The sequence below is a fragment of the Doryrhamphus excisus genome, linkage group LG14 (assembly GCF_037039965.1).
Source record: "Doryrhamphus excisus strain RoL-2023G ecotype Guam linkage group LG14, RoL_Dexc_Guam_v1.1, whole genome shotgun sequence".
NCBI classification, from domain to species: Eukaryota; Metazoa; Chordata; class Actinopteri; order Syngnathiformes; family Syngnathidae; genus Doryrhamphus; species Doryrhamphus excisus.
The window spans coordinates 14945202-14971369 of record NC_136370.1 but is presented as its reverse complement, the minus strand read 5'-3'; the positions used below and the strand labels follow the sequence as shown (position 1 = coordinate 14971369).

At 40.5% G+C, this 26168-nt stretch overlaps 1 protein-coding gene across 1 annotated transcript; it reads right to left on the bottom strand.

Annotated features, from left to right (window-relative positions):
- Positions 1–4273: 4273 nt before the first annotated feature.
- plcb2 (phospholipase C, beta 2) lies at positions 4274–25263 on the bottom strand. The gene is given in 32 exon segments (XM_078796195.1): positions 4274–4699; positions 6656–6739; positions 8724–8781; positions 8892–8945; positions 9454–9518; positions 10867–11011; positions 11324–11549; positions 12559–12924; positions 13009–13084; positions 13418–13482; positions 14181–14285; positions 14360–14459; positions 15027–15191; positions 16528–16679; positions 16845–16969; positions 17041–17125; positions 17217–17313; positions 17416–17498; positions 17554–17770; positions 19005–19089; positions 19226–19308; positions 20028–20185; positions 20247–20393; positions 20463–20623; positions 20979–21079; positions 21157–21232; positions 21309–21362; positions 21452–21531; positions 21857–21997; positions 24063–24131; positions 24745–24822; positions 25115–25263. Coding segments are annotated over 32 exon segments (3756 nt in total). The 5' UTR covers positions 25199–25263; the 3' UTR covers positions 4274–4528.
- Positions 25264–26168: the final 905 nt, after the last annotated feature.

The following is a 26168-nucleotide window of genomic DNA, read 5'->3' as shown; positions in this document are numbered from 1 at the left end:
TCCCCTGTGTGATCTTGTAACTTTCCTCATCCCTTTTGACAACCTCTGAGACGAGTAAAAAGCACTGGTATTGATATCGCACCTTGCAAGTAGGCTCCAGCATACGCCTGCATCCTTTGTGAGTACAAGCGCCATGTGTGCGTAACTTCAAGCACACATATGCACCTAATCCCCTCATCATTGCCTGGACTCTGATAGAAGAGTGTCACTGGAAAAATAAATGAAAAAGGTATTGTAAGAGTCCTCAGGGGCTTTTAGGTGTATGGTAGAGTATGCAAAATCATCCACACCCACACATTTCCAAACACAATACACACACAGCTTGTAAGAGGATAGCTTGAGCAGGCGGAGGATGTGTGGGAGGTGTGGGCGCTGCTTAGCATTCATCCAAGATGGCATCCTCTTCATGGCAAGATGGACTCAAGTGCATGACTCCCCCACCTCTTGTGGCTTCACACAGTACACAAGCAGAAGAAACACACTCCTACTTTGCATTCTTGTCATGTCAGGTTATATAACCAAGAAATGCCATCATTTTATTCTGACAAATGTAATCTTATATTCATGAAAGTAAAATGAAGTATTAAAAGAGGAGATGTGTTTTAATGAATTAAAGCAGGTTTAAGAAAATGACCTACAAAAGACAAAAGCTGTAGTTTCCTTGCAGATATTCGGTGTCGGATGGCTACTATTAACACTTTTCTGTGTTCCAAATAAAAGTTGAGGTTTGTTATGTAATTAGTTGTGCTTGTGATTTTACAGTTCTTGAAACACTTCACATCTTACTATGTTCATTGTGTTCTATTTTCTTTCATCAAATCATGACTGGAATTTAGACCAACAATTATTATGTCCAGCTGAGTAAATTGTTATTGTATACATTGTTATTGTATACATTTGTAGGGGATAGTTTTTCACGTGTATGTACACATTGGCTTGGCTAGCGACCAGTCTGGGGTGCATCCTGCCTCCTGGCATAGTGAGGGCAAACACGATAGAAAATGGATGAATGGATGATATCTTAGCTCAGTTTGTCCCTTTTTAACAATGTTTGTTTGTTTGTGGAATTATGCAAAACATACAGACATTTTTTTAAAATTTCCAACACTTAATGGCATAATCTAAGCATTGGTCGCAATGACGGTATACAATTTGGTACTGATGCAAAATTTAGATTTTATAGTAGAATAGATTATAATAATAATAATAAATATTAATTCATTCATTTTCTACCGCTTTTTCCTCACAAGGGTCGCGGGGTGCTGGAGCCTATCCCAGCTGTCTTTGGGTGAGAGGAGGGGTACACCCTGGACTGGTCGCCAGCCAATCACAGGGCACATATAGACAAACAACCATTCACACTCACATTCAGACCTATGGACAATTTGGAGTGGCCAATTAACCTAGCATGTTTTTGGAATGTGGGAGGAAACCGGAGTACCCGGAGAAAACCCACGCATGCACGGGGAGAACATGCAAACTCCACACAGAGATGGTCGAGGGTGGAATTGAACCCTGGACTCCTAGCTGTGAGGTCTAACCACTCGACCGCCGTGCCACCCATAATAATATGTATAATAAAGTATAATAGATTATAGTCTGCTATTTAGTTTGCTTCCTGTCTGATTTTGCCTTAACATCTGTCATGGAAAGCCCACCTTTTCTCTATCAGTGTTTTCTAACCAATGAAGATGCATTCAAGGTCTTTTACTGATTGGTTTGCGCTTCCTCATTTTTTTCCCTATTTAGTTAATTTTCAGTTGTGTAAACTAAATCTAAATTTGTTTTGATTATTGCATTACAGAAACATATGTTGTACTTGTAGTATATTTGGAGCAAATCATCAAAACAATGAGAATGTTGTCCTGGCTGCATGGTACTTCATGTGTAAAAAAACGTGCTTCCTCCTCTACTTGGCTTCCTGTCAGTGTCAGCGTGTGGCCAAAGTGTTGCCTGGTTCCAATCCCTTCCCGTGCCATCTTCCACCAGCTGGTATGAGACAAGTTATCGGGGAGCCTCTTTATGTAAAACGATGAGCCCAATGAGTCACCGTTTCACACTCGAGTTCACGGTTCTTCTGTGTTGTGCAAGAGGTGACGGGACTCTCAGGGACAAGCTGTGTCTCCCACACGAGGCTGTCCGCAGCTTTGGTCCAATTTTAAATGTCAGTCAAGTCATTTGATTGAGAAGAAGCGTGTGCCAATGAAAGAGAACAACAGGAAGTATAAGGACAGGCCAGATTGCTCTGGTTGGTGAGTCAATGAAAAATGATGATGGTGTGTGTCGACACTTGATGAAGTACAGTAAGTGGCTCGCACTGATTAGGACATTGCTTGTGGCTGTTATTTAATGTACCATATATGAAGCGGAGACGGGGGTGGGAACAAATGACATGTAGCCATTACTTTAGCTATATTCTCTCCATGAGTTCACTTGTAACACAAATGTAAAAAAGATATATTTTTGAACCTGTTGATATGCATATTATATTCCTCTTGGCACTCACTACTTAATGCCTTTCCAGTTATGGCTTGGTTGCGTTATGTGTGCATTAGTCACAGATGGAGGCTGCACTTTTGTAGCTTTATGAAACAACTTTCAGGTGCAAAAATGACACTTTGAGGTTTCCTTGTGCATATACAGTAGCAGCTGCTGAGTCATCCCCCACTTTCTGACATTGCATATCATAGGGGGGCGGATTGAACAATATTATCAATACTAGGGATCTGTACTGGGGCAATACTAGCATGATGAGTTATTTTGTAGTTGCCTTCAATGTTTATTTTCACAAATATGTGGGGTTTTTTTTTCATTCATTCATTCATTTTCTACCGCTTTTTCCTCACGAGGGTCGCGGGGGGTGCTGGAGCCGATCCCAGCTGAGAAAACCCACACATGCACGGGGGAGAACATGCAAACTCCACACAGAGATGGCCGAGGGTGGAATTGAACCCTGTTCTCCTAGCTGTGAGGGATTTTTTGTTTCTTCAAATATATTGTAGAAATTATATAGCTGAAAAAGTTGCTTAGGGAAAAGGTCCTTGGACACGGGAAGGAAAAACATTGCCAGTACCCGCAATATTAACTCCTAAGTCACTCACACTGTACAAAGACCACACAAAGGACTCCCAGACCTATTTTGTAACAGTGCACAGAATCCATGACCCCTCTTATCCTTTATGATGGTTGAAACTGTCGAGTGGATGATGTTCATTTTCATGGGGATGGCTTTTCTTTCGTTTCGCATATTGCATTGTAAATTCTGGGCTACATTCACACACTCTGCATCTTAAACAATTTGTGGCTAAAAGAACTACAGTTCCCATGAGTGTAGATTCAGAAAGTAATTGGAGTCAATGATAATATCATGTTTTGATGTTTTAGACAGCGATCGTGTTTTGATTTGACAAATTTGAAGAATTACTACAGCTTCTGTTTAGGCTGCTGGACCGTGGAAGCTCCAATGAAAAAAAAACGCGCCTCACCTCCCACTCATCAGAAGTATATATGAAGAATGACATCACAGATTAAGCAATTAACTTTATTTAGACCATTTTATCACAAGACAAGAAATATATTGAAAAGGCTATGCTGCATGAACAACAGACTTTGCAAACAAGTCAAGCAAGAAACTGCATTAAGAGTATAACATAACGTAGAGTTAAGAGTCAGTTGATTGATACGCTATTGATGATGAGTCCTACATTCAGTGCTGGAATGATCTACTAACTACTAAGATGTGAATCCTGTTGTGTCATTGGGTTTGCCTGCAGTCTTCTTCTTCAAAAAGCATGATTTTGATGTTTTATAAGTGAAAATATTAATTTTCTGTACTTTATATTGAGTTGTGGACTCCTATCGAGCAGCTAACATGATAAAATGCACAGAACGCTTTCAAGATCTTCTAGACTCTGCACCTCTGTTTTCAGTGTTTCCATGGACTTCCTGCTTTCGCCCCATCTTTTTAATTTACTCCACCCATTTACTCTTTTATAACTGTCAAATCCATATATAGTGTTTCGAGTATAGGCTTAGGGCTCTTAACTTGTCTTTTAAGGGCATTGGTCTAACCATTACAAAGGAGTATTACGATAAAACATGAGAAAGTTGTAGAAATATAACAAAAAAGTTGTATTTTTCCAAGAAAAGAAGTTGTAATATTACAATAATGATAGTAGTAAGCCCTGTAGAAATAGTAAGCATGTTTTAATGATGTTTTAATTTTAAAGAATGACTGTATGAATGAATGTCAAAATGAATGAATGTCAAAATCCCATGCTCCTTGTCATGGTGTGGAGTATATTGTTTATCTTTTTTGCCCTCATCTTCAACAGTATATTTTCATGATCATATGTAATATTACAACCTTTTCCTTTTAAAATCACCCATAATATTTCCTAATTTCTACTATATTCTTCTGGTTTGTATAATGAAATTTAAGAATATAAACCTTCAAATCACCATATGAAGTCCAAACACACACAAATCCACTGCACCACCAAAATGGAGCGTCCCATGAAGGAAGAATCTATCCCAAAAAGACATCTCCATAGAAGTTTGCCCCCTCAGCTTTATTGGTGACAGCCTGGTCGATGAGTTCAGGGAAATGAGCGCCCACACATGCGTTCACAGCCTGCCTCACCTCCGCTGACAGAGACCTCATTTTATCTTCGTGCTCCTTCAGTGCCTCCTGATTAAGCTGCAGTCACACAGATGGAGGTCAAAGGTTAAACTAAAGGCAAGGCTGACAGTGTGCTCGTTTCTTTATAGGATGATTTTATGCATTTACACATCAAGTTAAATGTTTTAAAGCACTCTCTCAGACAAAAGTCTTATCAAGGGTACAGTTGTCTAGGCGGGGAAAAAAAAACCTATGGACTTTACTGAAAGACGCAAATCAGGCCTTGATCATATGCCATATAAATGAAGTCCGATATGAATCAAATATATGCCATCGTGACGACAGTATCAGCGGACAGACGCCATTGTGAGATGGACTATCAGTGGCGTAGCTCAGAGGTGGATAGAACATGAAACGGAGAAAACAAAGATATTTCCCTTTTGAAATGATAATGAGTCAGTCCAGGACATACTAAACGGTAGGTAATGTAATAGATATATGTAATAATATATAATATTTAATATGTAATACATACGTAGGTAATTTAATAGAACGGACTGGCAGAATGATCCAATAACCTGTTTACAATTTGGTCAATTGTGTGGAATCAATTGTTGATTAATGGTAGGAGTGCACTCGTGTGTTGCAACCAGCAGAGGCACTGTTGAGTCACTCAAACGTGACTGAGGCGACATGTTTTAACACTTGTAATATTATGAAAAACAAACAAAACAAAAGTTGGATAATACAGTATCAATAGTCTCAGTATAATGTCAATATATTGTAATATATTATGACAATAAAAACATCATATTTTAACAAAAAATGACATGAATTGAAATATTTGTTAAAAAAACAGGCAAAAAGTGTAACATAAGGGGGAAGGTTAGGTACGTTTTTTTTTAAATAAAAAATGTCTTTGCATATGATATATACATATCACTATATTGACGGTTACTATGGTACCCATTATGTCATTGTATGGTCATATCACCTTGTACAGCTCGTATGTGACAAAGAATAAATAAAATAAAAAAAAATTAAAATTAAAAATACATTTTATTATATTAGGAAAGCAGGAAGTGAACAAAGGTAACAGTTACTGATTGTAAAAGTACCAGATGTTCAAATGAAATTAAACCGTTACCATATCTACATGCATTGGTTTAAAAAAATGTGATTTTTCATCTTATCGCGCGATTAGAACATAGCCTATGAGATGCAGGGTTCAAAGTCTGCCTTATGCAGTGGAAATTACGGTAGATTAAAAAGTGGTTAAGGGCACAAAGTCAGAAATTAGCATTATAATTCACACTGCTGGGCCGTACGGTGGACAAGTGGTTAGCATGGAGACGCACTGTCAAGAGATTGGTGGAGTTTGTACTCCGGTTTCCTCCCACATTCCAAAAACATGCTAGGTTAATTGGCCACTCCAAATTGTCCATAGGTATGAATGTGAGTGTGAATGGTGGTTTGTCTATATGTGCCCTGTGATTGGCTGGCGACCAGTCCAGGATGTACCAAAGACAGTTGGGATAAGCGGGCATTGTGAGGATAAGGGGCATAGAAATTGGATGGATGGAATTGACACTGGTGTAAATCTTCATTTGAATTGTCCCCGATGTGCTATCCATCTGGCCCTGACACGTCATTGTCTAAAACCACCCCGTGTTTTCTGTTTACCAATATTTTCACAATTCACAACAAAGCTCTGACATCATTTACACGTATCAATCATCCAAACCCAAACGTGTCACATTGCAGCAACCACGCAGATGGCACGAGTTGACAGTGTAATCGATGGCCTAGTTTGTATTGCAAATACGCATGTATGTCAGTGGGTTGCGTTGTGAAAATACAAATCGCTGTGTCATTGTGATGAGGAAAAGCAAGCCCACGCAATGTGATTTTTAGACACGTGTGGTTTTTTTTTTTTTTGTTACAGAAAATGAAGAATTTCAGAGACGGCGGCATGAGCTTAAAGGTAACTGCGGATGTTCCGTGCTGAAATGACAAAAGCGGGTCAGCGTGTACCTGATTTGTCAGAGCCTTGATCTCCTCCAGTGTTGCTGCCTGTTTCACCATCAGAGTCTCTTGCTGGGTGCTGTAATCACAAGGCTGTTGAAGACAATACAACATGTCAAAAACACACAATTGACTTCAATCTGTGTTTATGCGTGTGTCTATCTGGAAAGCAGTGTGCCCACGGGATGCAACCAAAGCATGAGAATCAATACATTGAAGCCAAAGCAGGTCTGGCTTCTCCGGGTTATTAACGCAAGCCTAATTGCACACAGGGAGTCTGTGCTGATTAAACATCTTATTGTATAATAAAGAGCTGCTGTAATTAATGGGCTGATGCTGATTCAGTGAGACAAAATGAGCTGCTGTGAAAACTCTAATGAGTGGAGGTGAGGATGACTGGAGCGGGTCAATCTTTACCTGAAATACTACGGGTCTGAATGTTGATAAGGCAACAGAGGAGAGCTGGGTGAGTCATAGGCCACACGTGAATTAGCCTTCTTCCAGTAAACAGCCTCTGAGTAATGGAGCGGCCGGGCCGCTAGTCAGAAAGCCTGTATATGTGTGTGTGTGCATCACTGAGGAACACGTGGGCGCGGAGAGCATGTTTGCAGATGTGTGTGTGAGGACGACATGCCATGGGTGATTTTTTATTTATTTTTATGTTTTCTTCAACTGGACCCGCTTTTGTGTTGTTACCATAGTTACTATTGTAAGAGTTGAAGAAAGAAGTGTGAGCATTGTACACACATACATGTGTTAGTGTTGCATCTGACACACATACGCATCTCGGACGTTACGTGCAATATTGTAGATATAAAAACAGAGGCAACATTTTTAACAAAAAACAACTGTTGTGTATGAAAACTGTAATTTGAAGCCATTGTTGAAACTACAAATAAGCAGCGACTTTTCTCTCTAAATCGCCAATCCAGCAATCGAATGCATTGCCGCTATTCCGTTTGCCCTCATTATTGTCATGGTTACCCAGGGGTGTCCAAAGTGCAGCCTCGGAGCCTTTTACGGCACACGACTGTTTCTTTATTGGCCTTTCACACAATCAAAAAATATAGTTAATAGAACAAAAAACAAGAGAATAAAAAAAATACGAGAATAATTAATATAAGGAAAAATAATGATTTTATTAACAAAAAGTATTCATTCAATTGTTTATTCATTTTCTACCACTTATCCTCACAAGGGTCTCTGGGGTTGCTGGAGCCTATCCCAGCTGTCTTTGAGGTACACCCGCCTACACTGGTTGCCAGCCAATCACAGGGCACATATAGACAAACAACCATTCACACTCACATTCATACCTATGGACAATTTGGAGTCGCCAATTAACCTAGCATGTTTTTGGAATGTGGGAGGAAACCGGAGTACCCGGAGAAAACCCACGCATGCACAGGGAAAACATGCAAACTCCACACAGAGATGGCCGAGGGTGGAATTGCTAGCTTTGAGGCCTGCGCGCTAACCACTCGACTACCGTGCAGCCTAACATAAAGTAGATTTGACAAAATTTTACCGTGACTTTATTCTGATGAAGTGATGACCAATTTTAAATGAACAAACCAAACTTATTTAAGGTGTGTTTACTCACACTTTTTGCGTCTCTGTCCAGGTTATGTTTTTCCTATAGCATTTGTTACATCATATGCAAATAACATGCAAATTTGCCAAGTTAATTTGGACAGCCAATAGCTACTTTTCTTACTGAGGGGTTGGCAAAAGTGTGAGTTGATTGTGTGGGATTTCTCGCCACTATTGCTACGACGGTGTTTGTACTTCGGAGCCACTGATATTTTTCGGATGTTTGGCAGCAAAATACAACGTGATACATTGATAGATGAAAATAATATCAGTGACGTGAAGTTGTATGACATCGCCATCAGCAGTGTGGTGTATCAACGTATTGGTTGTGTTTGGCAGGTCCCATTTTCTTACGTTTTTTTGTTTTTAAATGATTTTTGAAACGTTAGATTTTAGTTTCTGTATGGCAATATCCTAAACAAATGATTCATTTGAAAAATATGCAGTTTATGGGCTCAAGGTTTATATTGATAAGTGTACTTACCACACTGTCTGATGCATCAGGCCCATCCAGCAACTCCATACTTGTTGCTTTTTTAAGCCTAAAAGGACATTTATTGTGACATGTTTACATTTACGCTTTATCATTTGCCCCTCAATATATATTTCTATATCTTTTTAGATTAGACACTGAAGATGGAAGTAAACTCACTTGGCGTTTTCTGAGCATAAAGATTTCGTCTTCTTCTTCTGCGCTTTGATTTCGCTGCAAAGAGGCCATAAAGAAAGGATCAGTATGTGATTACTTTTTTTAAAAATGAAAAATGACCCTATAAACAACCTTTTGCCTTTAAGCCACTGTTGCATGGCTGTGTGTTGGTGAGGTGACCTTTTCTTTATCGTGAAAGGAGAGCTTCAGTGTGTTGTTATAGTGTCAGCGTGGACAGCTAGAAGAGCACAGCTCAACGCTGCTGTTTAAACACCCTCTGGATAATAGTCGTCCTAAGATAACCATATGCCAGCTGGGGACCCACACACACACACACACACACACACTACTCGCACATCACGATGCGGTAAGCTCTCAATAGGAAATTCAAGGAACCACACTGTGATTCGGTCATTATTCGAGGTTTTGTCATGAGAAAATGTCAGGTGTTTCACCTCAGACCACCTCAGTCTAAGACGCAAAACAACACAGGGGTCTTTAATCCCAACAAACTGATCCCAAATCAACTCAGCATGCCCCAGATGTATTTAAGGTGAGGACGTACCTCCCCAAGGTTTTCAGTTCAGTGCTGTGTCTCTCAGAGGCCATCTCCATCAGCTTAGCCAGTCTCTGTGACGACACAACAAGGAAGTGACATCACAATCAGGATCAAACTTTAGTCCCACTACTTTCATATGCGTACTGAAACCAGGAAAATGCAAGAATATGCAAGAGTCAAATTACATCTTGAGTACTATAAATGTGTACATGTTGGCAGGTCTGCACTAAACCTCATTCACTTCACACATGACATTTTTTTTTGTCATGTGTGCACTTTCTGTTATGTCTACTGTATTGGGTAATACAAGTGTGGAAGTGACTATAGGGGTGTTATTTCATGTATAGAGGGCTCTAATAAAAACGCATTTAGAAGGTCGAAAAACATTTTTTTGTCATGTGTTCACTTTCTGTTATGTCTACTGTATTGGGTTATACAAGTGTGTAAGTGACTATAGGGGTGTTATTTCATATATAGAGGGCTCTAATAAAATCCATATTTAGAATTCATGTACGCTGTTTCTGCTTTCAGGACCCACTGGGGTGGTCACTCTGAGAGGAGGTTCAACTGCACCTTTGTCTTTCTTGCCAAACTACATTCATCTAGTAGTAAGAGTGTGTCTTTTGCTATTATACTTTGTTGCTACTTTTCCGGCTTTTGTTTGTACTTTTGTCACCTGTGTTTTTTTGTTGTACTTTTCCGCTCAATTGAGCTCAAACGTCAGACAACCTGTGAATGGTAAAACTGTGAGCAATAAAATGTCTATTCCTGACACTTATATCAAGCCTTTATGTCTCTGCCGCTAGGGTACATGATATCAATGTACTTAAAGACATCCTGTCTGTTTGCAGTAGCTTCACATCTACACCCATACTAACACAACACAAACGTCAGACGTCATCAAACCAAATGCCTCCCTCACTGACGGATGTGGAACATATACCTTGAGAGTTATAAATTATGAAAAAATACAGTCATAGTAGTATTCCTTATTTATAAATATAATAATGTAATAGTTGGGCATAGAAAACCCATTTACGGCCTTCTAAATATGTTTTTTAGATCCCACTGGACATTAAATAACCTTTACACTCGAATGACCTCCCTTGTTAGCCACCATTAACATTACCAGCAAGGTGCATTCATACACATTACAGGAACATTACTGACACCCAGTGACCAGTGTATAATATTACATGTTGTGTAATTCAGTGCTTTTTCTGAATGCCTTATAATTTGGATTTTAGTTTGAGTCATTTTTATGCTTAAAAATACTTAATTTAGGCCAAAAATACATAACATTTTCTGTCAAATGAAGTCCTTGACTGTATGCATATGTTCTTGACTGCAGTCCTTGGTCCCGAACAGGAAGTGTGAGCTGCAGTCAAGCCCTGGTGACATGTTCCCATTTAAACCAACCTCTGTTGCACATTGCTCCTTCTTCCTCCTCAGGTGAACATACTGTTCCGTCCACAAAGTGTGCAACTCAGATTGCATTTTTTGCTTGTTCTCCTGCGCCGTCTTCACGCTGAAGTCGGATGTGCTTCCTCCAATCAGGCAAGTCCTGCACAATGGGAACAGAGTACATTATTTTCAGCGAATGTACATAGCTTACATTTACAGGAAATCAAAAACGCACCACACATTTTCTACCAAGAAAACACAAATCAATGCAGCAGCATATTTAATTTGTTTTATTGCTGCGCTAAAAAAAAACACATGAACAGGGACATACTTGTCTCTAGTTAATCTAATTATTAACACAGACCAAAACAACAACAACTCAGGCGATGTTCAGCCTGTCAAATTCCACTGTGACTCCTAAGACAGCTTCTGTGAATATAAGATGAAAGAAACAAGAAATTAATCCCCTCACTCTTTTTTCTTCAGCGATGACTTTTTCTTGCAAGCCTTGAAAGCTTCCGTGTATTTCTGGGTCAGATATTCTGCTTTTCTCTCATACTTCTTTTCTGTTTCTTTCATCTCCTTCTCCTGATGCTTGATGATCTTCAAGTAGCTCTTTTGCTGTGTCAGCTCTCCGGTCGTCACAGTGGAAGATTCTGCAGCATAAACACAGTGGTTTTACAACAAATAACACATCACTGACTGTTAATATGGCTTATTAACGGCGGTATTTCATTAATTACACAATTAACACTTGGGTATCATGGCAAGCCACGCCTCTCATCATGACGACAGATCGTGGCACGGTGTAGCCCCCCCACACAGAGTATGCCGCTCTTTTATAAGTTTATTCTAACAATTTCCAACACCATATATGTCTCCAACTCACAAACACGTCTCTAGTCAGAAATATAAAGACGTAGAAAGCCCACACCCGGACACAACACACAAACAGCGGTGTCGCCACCGCACTGTACTTGAGTGAACACGCCGCCATCTTGTGTAGCACAACCTGGCAGCTCAGCGTGCGCAGTGTATAGGCATATATAGGTATATACAGTATGGTATTGTAATGCCTTGTCACGCCCAGAATTTAAGAAACCATCAATAAAAACGTCGAAAGTCGAAAACGAACAAGATAGTGCTACACAAGATGGCGGACCCGCGGCGACATAAACGTACGGCTCATGAGTTTTCTACGTAATGTATTTCTGTGGTTCAGACTCATAATGGGACTTCCTCATTGTCGCTATCGCAAGATGTATTCAGGGACACTCCAAAAATCACACCTCTTTATTATGCATGTATATGTGGTCTAAATAAACAGAAAGACAAAAGAAAAACAAATAGCACATATTCTTATCCCTCTCTTTAAAACCCTTAATGCAGAAGTACAATATGCTGCATTTAAGTATGCTGGTAAATCCCAGAAAATAAAATCAAAACGTTTGTGTTCAGCTTGCTTGAATGCAAAGTTATCTTTTTCATTAGTTTTCAGTTGGCGTGAAGCTGTTAATACATACAAATATACATAATAATTTATTTCAATAAACTACAGTAAAAAATGATACAATTTGCAAATGGTGATTAATTGTGATTAATTCATTTGAAAACTGTGATTAACTGTGATTAGTTTTAATAATTTGACAGCCCTACTTCAAATGTATTACCAGGAGGAAAGCTGGTTGCAGCGTGTGATGCAGTTACCTTCGCCACAAGCTGAAGATGATTGATCTGACTCTGCACATTCAGCTGATGAACTTGAAGTAGGCTCTCCTTGAACGTCATCTTCAACTGGTTTGTCATCTGAAATAAGCTCAGAGTTTGTAGAGTCAATGCTTGACTCCTCTGTGTCATGCTCATCCTCAGGGGGACCTGGAAGTGTCTGACATGTGGCACTTCCTGCTTGGGGTGAAGCATCTGGTGCATCAGCAACCGTGGGAAGAGATTCAGGTTGTGGAGTGTCTGACTCTCCGGCAGTGTCCTCGGCATTTGGTTCAGGTGGAGCATCATCCTGGGATGGTGGGTTACTTGCTTCAATGGGTGGGTTTGGTTCAGAGAACACCTTTTCTACTGGGAGATTTACGTTGAAAAACATCAGCGATCAGAAAGCTTTACTAGAACTAATTGAAACGACAATATTTCCTTTATTTTTACCCGTTGGTTCTCTTTCAGTCACCTCAGTTTGGGCCACAAAAGGCAACTCATAAGGAGAAAGGTAGTCTGCTGATGACTGCATGGGCACAGAAAGGAAAGGTAGCAAGGTTATTTCAAATGTAGCCAATTGTAACAATTGTTTCATTGTATTAAAAACAATGAAAAAGTAAAATAAATGATGGATATTTTAGTTTTAGCATCCATTTCATAGCAAGAGGAGCTGGTATTGGAAGTATTAATATTTCAGTGTGGAGCCGCACATCACTAATATCAGGAATTGATAAATCGACGACATCCTTAAGGACGTCTCAATGCAACATTGCGATTATTATTATTATTATCATTGTCACCAAATACATAACAAATTAACATACAAAGGGTAATTTAAGTTTACTGTATTTTTTTTTACCTCTTTAGGCATTCTTGTTGTCTTCTCTGTGCCCTTAGTTGGGTTGAATAGAGCATCTGTGAAATCTGAAACACATATACGTACATTCATTTATTCATTCATTTTCTACCGCTTATCCTCACAAGCGTCGCTGGGGGTGCTGGAGCCTATCCCAGCTGTCTTCGGGCAAGAGGCGGGGTACACCCTGGACTGGTGGCCAGCCAATCACAGGGCACATATAGACAAACAACCATTCACACTCACATTCATACCTATGGACAATTTGGAGTTGCCAATTAACCTAGCATGTTTTTGGAATGTGGGAGGAAACCAGAGTACCCGGAGAAAAAACTCACGCATGCACAGGGAGAACATGCAAACTCCACAAAGAGATGGCCGAAGGTGGAATTGAACCCCCGGCCCTGGTCTCCAAGCTGTGAGGTCTGCGCGCTAACCACTCGACCACCATGCAGCCTCCTCCACAAAACATGAATGCACAAAAAGACAAAAGAAAAGTCAGTTCATTACTGCAATCACTTCTCCCTGGAGCTTAAGGGTGATAGCCAGCACACTGGCCAGGGCGAGTTGGCTCTGCTGCCCTGGCCAGTGAGTGAGACTCACTGTGGGACAATGCAGCGTGACACCTTGAAACTGCAGCTTTCGCTCATCATGTAACTTATTCAGTCTTTAAATTTAAAGATTAGATTGCATGTCAGCCCTTACCACCAACCACCTTACCAACCAGCCTAGCCATCAAAAAAAAAAAGACTGAAAAGCCACAAACCTGCAAAAGCAGCAGGGATGTAGTCCTTGACTTCGATGTACACAAAAAGAGCAGGCAGAGTGAGCGGCAAGTTGCTCTCGCTACGCAGGCAGATGTGATGGAAGCCTGTAGGACACAAACCAGAGTGAACAAGGCAGCGATGTCACCGATTTGTCTTTTTCTTTTTACATTACACTAACCTGACTGAATGGCATCAAGTGGGATGATTCTGTGTCCAATGAATTTGCCGTTTTCATCATGGACTACCATTCTCAGAGAGGCCATTTCTGGGAGGAGAATCTATCATAAAAAATATTTTAACTCCAGTCACACACTTTACATTGAGGTACACAAAAATACCATAGTTACTGAGAAACTAATGAATAGGTTTGGATTAGGTAGGTTCATTCCACTAATTTTGTCAACCTTATTGTTACTGAAAAGTCATACTGCAAACACAACATGTTTATTTTTATATGTGATGATAATGTTTGGTGGCACGGCACGGAGGTTGAGTGGTTAGACCTCACAGCTAGGAGACCAGGGTTCAATTCCATTTCAATTCTCTGTGTGGAGTTTGCATGTTCTCCCCGTGCATGCGTGGGTTTTCTCCGGGTACTCCGGTTTCCTCCCACATTCCAAAAACATGCTAGGTTAATTGGCGACTCCAAATTGTCCATAGGTATGAATGTGAGTGTGAATGGTTGTTTGTCTATATGTGCCGTGTGATTGGCTGGTGACCAGTCCAGGGTGTACCCCGCCTCTCGCCCAAAGACAGCTGGGATAGGCTCTAGCACCCCCCGCAACCCTCGTAAGGAAAAAGCGGTAGAAAATGAATGAATGAATGATAATGTTTGGAGTACGCACCTTTTCAAACACAAAAGGTTCCTCGTTCCACACTGGATTAATGGAGTTGGGTGTGGTGGACAATTTGGTGCGATATTTCTTCTTCGGGTCTCCTGGTAGTCCAATAACTTCCACCTCGACTCCTGTTCTCACGTTCTTGTCCGACAGAAACTGTCCCGAATAGATCTGGTGATGAGACATGTGACCTTTTTGGTGTTTGTTTTCATCGGGTTATGGCTATTTGTTAGTTTGTTTGTTATGGGGTGTTACAAGACACTCAGATCACGGGACAACTGAAGGGGTGGCAAATTTGGATAAAAATGCAGTTTGGTAGTATTTTCTGCAGTTGAGTGGCTAATGGAACCTTTATATCAATGTAGTATAATCAGGAAGTGATTTTATGCATATGTTTTAAACTAGGCAACAATCGGTACTAAGATAGAACTGTGAGGAGTGTGAACCAGGACCAAGCAGCACCAAAAAGTTTTTCATACACTGCCTTGGTTTTCATACACTATAACATGTAACAAACTTGTCAGTTTGCCCCGTACTGTATAGTACACCGAAATTGAGTGCTGAAAAAAGGCACCCTGCATGTTGCTGACTGGCATTTTTTAATGGAGTGTGATTGCTAAGTAACCCGCCATGGGGCCAAATAAACATTTTTTCAGTTTGCCAAGAAATTTCCAGCACAAAAACATGAGAAAACACCACTGAATTCCATCTCACCAGTTGCAGCTATTCGTCATTTAGAATTATTTAATTGTCTTATGCATGCAAAGCTATCATTATTCTTTATGAACTGTAATTTTGTTAATTTTTATAAACTGTAATTTTGTGTATATGGCATGAATTAATTGGATTTACATTATTTCCTAAGAGACAAATTGCCTCGGTTTTGGTACATTTCAGTTTTGGTCAAAGCCTTTGGTACAAATTAATAACATAACACATACTACTGTACAGAAAAAGACAAACTGTACTTTCAAAATGTCCGATTAGTTTTAAGGGGCCTCTGCCTTTTCATGATCATGGTGTTGCAAATAAAAAGAATGCTATCATATGTTGTGATGTATGTGCAGATCTCACAGCTAGGAGACCTGAATTCAATTCCACCCTCGGCCATCTCTGTGTGGAGTTTTCTGCGGGTACTCTGGTTTCCTCCCACATTCCAAAAACATGCTAGGTTACTTAGCCACTCCAAATTGTCCATAGGTATGAATGTGAGTGTGAATGGTTGTTTGTCTATATGTGCCCTGTGATTGGCTGGCGACCAGTCCAAGGTGGACTACGCCGCTCGCCCGAAGACAGCTGGGGTAGGCTCCAGCACCCGTGTGACCCCCGTGAGGATAAGCGGCATAGAAAATGAATGAATGTTGTGATGTATAAGCCAGTGTTATAGTCAATACTCATGTGGTATTGGTCAGTATTTACACTTTACAATGTCTCTGTATTAGAAATACAAAAAAGGCTAAATGCAGAAGAACTGAAGAAGCAGTGCTACATAAGCTTGTGAACCTGCCTTAATGGTCAGCGTGATGGCCACAACTGTGTCAATCCTCTCGCAAAAAGGGTCAAACTTCTTGTCGCCGCGTCGCAGGACGTCGTGCTTGAGGATGTAGCCTGTCCTCCCATTGAATTCAAACAGAGACATGTTCAGCTGCATGGGGAAGTCTGAAAAGACACAAAGAGCCTTTTAAGGCCTCGCTCTCCTCAGCACCACTCAAGGCCCATCAGAGAGAGCGTTGAGAAGGTGCAACACTGACCTGCTGTGGTGGGGAAAAGAAACTGACAGCTAATGTTTGTCTTCTTTGCTGGAACAAATGTGCATTGTCCTACCCATTGTCTGATAGTTTAACGCCACCATCTGGCAACCGACTGTCCAAAAGGGCTGGGGGTTGAAATTGGAAGAGTCCATTCTTGTCCCTTTGGGGTAAATCCTGCTCATTTGCCTTTTGTTATATCTGACAGTGAACGGTTAGGAATAATTGCAAACATTGATACTTTTGTGCCGTAAAAAGATGTTAAAGGATACTCCACAAATTCAACAGCAGTCTTAGCAATCATAGCCTCCCCTTTGGTCTCCACAAAAGACGAGATGACGTAACTCTTGTTTTTTTCTAAAGAAATAAACTGCCATTACATAACTGTAAATGAGTTTACCCGTGCTTGTGTAAAGTTTAGCAATCTGTCTCGGATGGAACTACACACTTCTGGCATTGTCAAAAGAGATGAATTTGTTTGGCTGGATGTAGTTGACCAGTGATGACATCGCCTCGTACGCTGTTACTTCCTGTCCAGCTGTGCCCTGTGACGGATTGGCAGGAAGTAAAGATGATTGGTGAAAATCTTCAGGCTGGACAAAGAAGATATATTTACAGAGTAATAGCTTTCTAACAACATTGTGTACCTCGTCGCATGTCTTCATTTTTTCCTCATCTTGTTCACCTGTGTCCTCTTGCTCTTCATTGTCCTCCCCCGCGGGTCCCCCGTCTGATGAAACATCATCATTAACATCTTCTCGCATGATTTGATTTGTGTCAATCACCTTGGTTGTCCATATTGCTGCTGGTCTGGTTGACAGGTTCTTGGGAAAGCGTGTCCGCGTTTTGTGCGTTTGAAGCTGTGGTTGTCGTCTGGTCATTGGCTGTTGTGCTGCTCTTTGTTGTCGTCTGGTTTGTCTTCTCATGGCTGCCCTTCTTGTTCTTGATCAGGATCTTACCCATGAGCTCAGTTGGACTCGGGATCTGCTGACCTGGCTTCAGCTAAATAATTCATACAAAGATTAAAGACACAATCAGTTTTGGTGGGGTCACTGAATTGATTGTATTTTATCTCAGTTGTATGCTATAAATCAGGGGTCTCAAACACGCGGCCCGCAGGCCAAATGTGGCCCGCAGGACACTAGTTTGACGCCCCCGCCTTGATATGAAAGTTTAATGTTAGTGCGGCCCGCACAAGTTTGATATGGATGCTGTATGGTATCATGTACCCAGAAAAAATTATTACGTTTGATTAATGTTCATGTTAAAGGTTAAATAACTATTAATAGTTATCCTCCCTATCCGTGTGGAAGTGGTAAGGTTTTGGCTATTTAAGTTTAAAGGAAATAACTTGAAGGCTACCGTTTAGGTCGCTAGCTCTCTAGTTTGCGAGTTAGCATGTGTCTCAAGACCCTGCAGTTGCGCAATATGTTGTAAATAAAAAGAGTATAAATGTGACTATAGTCGTGTTTTGTCATGTCTACAGGGCTCTAATAATGCTTTGTTCATTTTAATCTGAAAAAAATAATTTGTCTACCCACCAACTATATGTGGTTTCTTAAGTTTTTATTATTTGCTGTTTTATTATTATAATTATATTTATTTATTACTGATTGATTTTCTTTATTCTTGATTTGTTTATTTATTTTTCATCTTATTTTGTGTAGAAAAATAAAAAAGTTTTTATTATTTGCCATTTTATTATTATTATTATATTTATTAATTTATTACTGATTAAAAGATTTGAACCAAAGCAAAGTTTTTTTAATTTTTTGTTTTTAATAAATGCGTTTTTTTTGGAAAACCTGACCCAGTCTCACCCAGACCTGAGCTCCAGTGGCCCCCAAGTAAATTGAGTTTGAGACCCCTGCTATAAATATTGTCAAGTGCTTATTAGAGCCTTGTCGACATGTCATAACACCCCTATAGTCACTTTTATATTTGTATTACCCAATATAGTAGCTATAATAACAGAAAGGAAATGGAATAGACATTCTTGAGGTGGCTGTTGTCATCAATGTAACATTACTGACACCTAGTGGCCAGAGTAGAATAGTGCCGCTGATAATAGGCTAAATAGGCTAGAAAAAAAAAGATTTACAAAACCATATAAATGATGCTGAACTAATATACAACAGATGGACCACTGCTGTCCAGCTTGTTTATGCAGCTGTGTGTTGTGTTGGGTTGTGTCGTGTTGACAGACGTCTGTGTGTTGCCGCACTGGAGAACTCACTGGGTATTTGTCCAGGGGCTCTGTCAGCAAGGCATTACCAAATATGGTTTTGCAGTAGTTGGCCATCTTCTCCTGCTGTTTCACCCTAGAACAAAACACAAAAAATGTCAGTCATGTTCACTTTGTCAGCATCCTCAGACGCTAGCATTACGTTTCTATGGGGATTAATGATGATAATAATAATAATAATAATAATATTACAACACTGGAAATGCTCTTACGAGTCAACGTGGTTTTCGAAGGAAAGGATAACAGGATACGGTGAGGTTTTGAAGGCACTCTCAGCAATGGCCTCAATCACATCCTGTTGAGCATCACAAGAAACAACATTCATGTAAACCAGGGGTGGGCAAACTACGGCCCGGGGGCCACATGCGGCCCACCAAGTGTGTGAATCCGGCCCGCCAGTTGCTTTCTAAGTTTTAACATACAAACTGCCAACATGACCTGCAAGTTGGATGTCTTATTCAGTAAAAAAAAAACCAACAAAACTGTAAAATTAAATTACATAGTTTGATGTGGTCTGATGTTTAAAGTGACATTGGAACATACAGCTGATAGTATAACACTTTTATAGATAAAATAAAAGGAAAAGTATAAGCATAAAATATTGTGTCTGTGTTAAATATATATTCTGGCCCCCCAAACAATTTTATTAACTTAATGTGGCCCACGAGTCAAAATATTTGCCCACCTCTGATGTAAACAGATGGCGGCAAATCTATTTCAGATTTATTTGTAGCGGGTTGCCACAAATGATTGTATGGCAAGTGGTTCTACCCGATTTTGATGTGTACTAACCACTGTAAGGATTGCTGGGACCAACATTGTGCACTCCCCAAATAAAGGGGGGCACTGCCACGACCTGAGAAGCGCTGATGTATGGGAAGCACTGGAAAGAAGTTTGTTTAAAAAACTGGCCATAGTTTCGGGCCATATTGACCCATAATGATATAACAACAATAATAATGATGTTCCATCTCAAACCTAATATATATTATGTTATGAAATCAATGACGCAACCTTGAAAAGGATCTCTGTGGTCATGGTGAAGCCGTGTGTAATGATTGGCTCCTCCTCTGGTGGTTTCCCCTTCCAGCAGTCCAGTTCCAGACACCGGCATCCGGACAGCAGACACTGGCGGTACATCTCCGGAGAAGAAACACCGGAAAATTGACCAGCTGTAGGAAAAGCACGTGTGAGCATCAGATAAAAAGTTTAGGGCAATGTAGCGTCTGTGACCTGTTAGGTATGTGTTGTGGGAGGACTTAATGAAGTAATGGGGTATGGGCTGGGTCATGTCCTGACACGTGGCCAGCCTGTCCTGCATGACGACAGAGGTCTCTGGACCCATGAGGAAGGACAGAAGACCTTCTGGAGTAATCAGACCTGCGGATTAACAAGAAGATTTGAATAATTGTTCATGCGGGGAGAAAAGATAGCCGAGAGCAGCATCACCTCTGTTGCAGTTGGTGTTGCAGGGTTCATATTTGGCCATCAAAGCTCGAATCTGGTCCTGCCGCAGTCGGGGAAACAGTTCCTCGTTGAGGCGAGAGTCTCTCTGCTTCTCATTGAGGAACTTGGTGAAGTGTTCCTTCGTCATGGTGGGTTTGTTGGAGCTGGATGGCACAGTGAAGTGGAATCATGTGGTCATACATAAACAGGTTTTGAAGTTGGTCCTTTCCAGAATAAGTACGCTATTTTCTGGACTGTGTGTCGCACTTTTTTTTGTTCATGGTTCGAACGGTCCTGAGAATTATACACCAGAGTGACTGTGTTCTTGTTGTGCATTGTTGGCTGCATGGTCCAGAAAATACGGTACCGATTAAAAACTCCACAACTATGAATAAACACACAGTAAACTAATGAATGGCAAAGACTTAATAAGACTTAATAAGAGACTTAATAAGAGACTTAATAAGAGACTTAATAAGAGATAATCAAGGAATTAGGAATTGTTGCGGTCTGGCTCACTAAGCAGTGAAGATCTCATAGATTTCGGGCCGAGGACAGAGATGTGCCAAGAAGTTCTTAAAGGCCGATTCAGTGAAGACATCAGACTTCATGCTGTCATACTGTAAGACGACAAAAGAAAAGCTTTTGCAGGTTGTTACAAAGTAAAAGTCATTTTAGCAAGATCTTTTTTTTTTACCTTTCCTTTGGGGAGATGTGCAGACGCCAGGGCGCTTTCCACCCTCTTCTTATCAGCGGGGAACATCTTGTAAATACTGACAAGCACACAAAATATTAACAGTGAAAAACATTCAACATCCCCCACATAGTTTTCGAGTTGTTGCAACCTACTTTTTCACTGGGATCTTGCCGTCCTTGTTGGTATGAAGACAAATCCGAACATATCTAAGATGTAAGACAGAGTAACAGTTAAAAAAAAAATCCTCTTGGTACCACTCAGCACAATAAAACCTCAAGATAAGGTTTTCACTTACATTTTGTCCAGGAAAACTTGCCTGCAGGCATTATTTCTGGCAGCATTGTAAGCAATTGCAAGAATGTCATTGGCCCAGTTCTGGTGTACATTCAATTAGAACATTAGCTCACTTTGCAATGTCATCACTCTAAAAAGCAACATTAATAACATGTGAAGTGACGCCAATATGCCACTAGAGGGCGATGGTATAATATAACTGAGATGAACAGTACCAATTGGGATTTCATTGTTGATAAAATTCGATTTATAAAGACAATGAATGAATGAATGAACATGAGGTGGGGGGTGGGGGGTGGGGGGTAGAAGCCTCATTGTTGTCACTGCAATGAATCAGCGACCAAAAGGCAGCTTTGTAAACAGCGACAGATGAAGCAGGCCAATAAAACATTGTGTGCTTTATTACCTGTGTCACTTTATCCTTGGAGGCAAAGAAGTTATGATAGGTGAGGTTGACGGTATCAGGACCGGAGACAACAGTCAGTGTTTTGGACAGGTGATTGCTGTCCGGGAAATCCAAGTTGAACACATTGCGGACCTTAGGATGCTGTAAAAAAAAAAAAAAAATAATAATAATAACTGTTTGAAAACTAGCAATGTGGGAGCTAAAGTATATCTGTGTGGAACACATCTAAGGCTGAGGATAAAATGGGCCTCACTCGGAGGTCATCTTCGTGAGTGTGAGCCTCTAATCAATTAACTCATAAGCTTTTTCTGTGGTATTGGAATTATTGGAAAAGAGGCAAAAATTTACAATACCCATAACAGCGTTTGTCCTGGTTACTCAGTATAATTGGTTACATTGTTTGGGGCAGCATTGCTCGGGTGGTAGGGTGGTTGTCTACCCACCTGAATGTTGCTGGTTCAATCCTCTGTCTTCCTATGATCATGTCAAAGTATCCTTGGCCAAGATGCCGAACCCCGTTGGCTAATATTTAATATACACTTATGCCCAAACACATATGAAGTCATTCAACTTGCATTGAGCAAGGATCCCTCTCCACTCCACAAAATACAATTCCTCCAAATTCAGTCATTAGTTTTAAGCAGTGCTGCATTTTTGGGGGGAATTTTGCCCATCATTCATAATCCATGAACACATATTCTTTCCCTTTTCTGTGCTTTCCGGTGAGAGAAAACTAGTTAGAAGATTGGCGCTCAATTTCACAACAGAAACTCAACAAGGACTGGAGCACAGGTCGTGTGCTGGAAGACACAGCCATCCCAATGAGAGCGGACATTGTAAGTGTTGTCCATGTTTCTATGTTGCTGTTGTTGATGGAAGTGGAGTAGCGTAAGTGTTTTGCTGTGGGTGAACAACAACAACTCTTGAGTAGTTATTTAGCGTCTTGTGTAGTAGTGATCAATTGTGACTGAAGCAACATCCAGAATACTGATACCGAGTTTGAGGAGCTAATTTGGCACTGTGCGGTGGTCGAGTGCTTACCGCGCAGACCTCACAGCTAGGAGACCCAAGTTCAATACCACCCTCGGCCATCTCTGTGTGGAGTTTGCATGTTCTCCTCGTGCATGCGTGGGTTTTCTCCGGGTACTCCGGTTTCCTCCCACATTCCAAAAACATGCTAGGTTAATTGGCGACTCCAAATTGTCCATAAGTATGAGTGTGAGTGTGAATGGTTGTTTGTCTATATGTGCCCTGTGATTGGCTGGCGACCAGTCCAAGTTGTACCCCGCCTCTCGCCTGAAGACAGCATCGTGAGGATAAGCGGTAGAAAATGAATGAATGAACAAATGTTTCGATTCATCGACTGTGGAGACATGCACCAGGCATCACGAGGGACAGTTTTATCCCATAAACAACGACAGAGCATTGGAACCTCTTTGGATTAATTTTAATAAAACGTTTCTTTGTTCACCGACTAATAAGGAATGTGATCTGGATTCAAACCATCGTGGAACAGGTTAGTTTTACCCAACTTGTTGGAATAGTATTCATTGCTTATATTCTACACAACTCAGAGGCTGACCAGCTTCCACTATGGACATTTTTGAAGTTGCAGTGTATTTGAATTGTACCTTACAGGTTTATGTGGACATGTAAACATGTTTACACACACACACATATACCAACAGAACATAAATATGTCCCATCAGGAAACATATGGTGACATCACATACCAAGCTTCCCAATAATGCTCAAGATCAAAGAAGGCCTGTATCCTAACAGATGACTCCCTTCACGACCCCCCCCCTCGCCTCCAAACACACCCGCCGCTCAGATTTCACCTCTCAATGAACCCTCCATGAGGGATGAAGATGACTGCTCGCTGCTCTACTCCGCTGATGAACAGAAGAAAGGAACAGATCACAAACCGCTTGCTATTGATCAATAAAGTAAAAGATGCTGACACGGCAAAGTGTCTCTCTAAAGGGTGACTCATGTGAGCTGTGTGTTGATATTTGCGTGTGTGCACCTGTTTGTCTATACCGAGTGGGTGCTGCTTCATGTGCCCATTACTGTTATTTGCAATGCAAATATGTTTCTCACCCTAAAGAGGCTTGAGGTGACTATTTGCATACCTGCCGAGATTCTTACATAATGAATCACCTGTTTGACTCTATGGGATGATTTTACTGTCATTGATACTCACTTTGGGAAGTTTAGCGTATCTTCCTGTTCTGGTATCTCTGATTGTAGCCACATCCAAGAATGTTGTCTCCTAGAAACAAGAAGCAGACAATCATTTCTATGACTGAATTCAGCATGTAGGCGCAAGTCCAAATATGGACTCACAATGTGGAGAAAACTTTGAGAAATGATGTCTCAGTGCAGGATTTTTCAAACACAATATAGGATTGTGTTGCTGCTTGCTACAATAGCGTCCCAGAATGGCTGAAACAGGAAGCAGGCGTGCATTTGATGTCGGCTTCACTGGATTTATGATGTGGCAAAAAAACAAAAGTAGCCTCATTTTTGAGTGGCTGCAAGAGAAAGGGAGAGAGAAAGCCAGCCAGCCAGCCAGAGCAACAAAGACAAATAGTCCTCTCCGTGGAGTGCATCACAGCGGAGTTGCACTGTGCAGCAGGATGGCGGACCCGAATCAGCACCAATCAATAACATCCACAAGCAGCTGGCACCGCAAGATGCAATGCAGCTCTCTCAGCTTTGCCACACTTCACATGAGTTCCACTCTCACATATTGGATGTTGCATCAAAAACATGGACTACAATCTATTTTATGACATCCTCCTCCACCAAATGGGTCAGCTTTTTCTGACATGTCGTCCACACACAGGCAGGGTATCTTAGTACACACTCTACACAACCATTACCTTGCTTTGATTTGTCCAGTAGAGGTAAAATCCTTTCATATCCATCTTCATAGTTACAGGAACAGTCTTGTTGGAGTCCTTGTAAGGAGACATTATCACCGTTACGATATCAAGGAACCATGTTTGGGCTTGTAATGAAAACCTTCAAATGCACCCAAGCTTTACGCAAGGATAGGACATGCAATTACTTAAAACCAGTAAGTGAAAGTGTATATTGAAATAATAAAACACATAATTAAATAATTGCTTTGGGTTAAAATAGACTTATATATATTAAGGTTGTTTTTTCCAATACAAAATACATGTAATAATATCCATAGATTTTTAAAAAGTTACCAAAAATGTCAAATTTCTGTAAAGTATAACTCACCTCTGACCACTTGGTAAACCTTTCTCCTTTAACCATGTAATCTTTGACCACAGGGTGGTCCAGAAAGTACCTTTTCTTATTCATTGTTCTTTTACTTACTAGTACAATGCTGGTAACATTGTCATGTATATAAGCATCTTCTTATACCCTCGGACTGAAAGGAAGCACTGTAATGAGGTGTGTAGTCACTGGACACATACACACAAGGTCACACCCAAAAGAATATGAATTGCAAATGAAGCTGACAAAGGAAACTGACTAAACGCAATCAAATTCACTGCCTTAATCCTCTTGGGCATGGAATTCGACAGTACTGCACAGGAATCGTTTTTTTTCCACTCGTATACTGGTGGAGATGGTGTATGTTGAACACTTTGAGGATACCCCACAGGTACTCCATTGGGTTCAGGTGTAGAGACATATTGTATCACTCCTTCCGTTTCCTTAGCCACCAATCTTGGTATCAATCTTGGCCCTTTGAGACCCTTAATCTAAACCAGGGGTTTCAAACACGCGGCCCCCGGGCCAAATGTGGCCTACAGGACACGAGTTTGAGGCCCCCCGCCTTGATATGAAAGTTTGATATGGATGCTGTATGGTATCATGTACCCAGAAAAAATTATTACGTTTGATTAATGTTCATGTTAAAGGTTAAATAACTGTTAATAGTTATCCTCCCTATCCGTGTGGAAGTGGTAAGTTTTTGGCTATTTAAGTTTAAAGGAAATAACTTGAAGGCTACCGTTTAGGTCGCTAGCTCTCTAGTTTGCGAGTTAGCATGTGTCTCAAGACCCTGCAGTTGCGCAATATGTTGTAAATAAAAAGAGTATAAATGTGACTATAGTCGTGTTTTGTCATGTCTACAGGGCTCTAATAATGCTTTGTTCATTTTAATCTGAAAAAAATAATTTGTCTACCCACCAACTATATGTGGTTTCTTAAGTTTTTATTATTTGCCGTTTTATTATTATTATTATATTTATTACTGATTGATTGATTTTCTTTATTCTTGATTTGTTTATTTATTTTTCATCTTATTTTGTGTACAAAAATA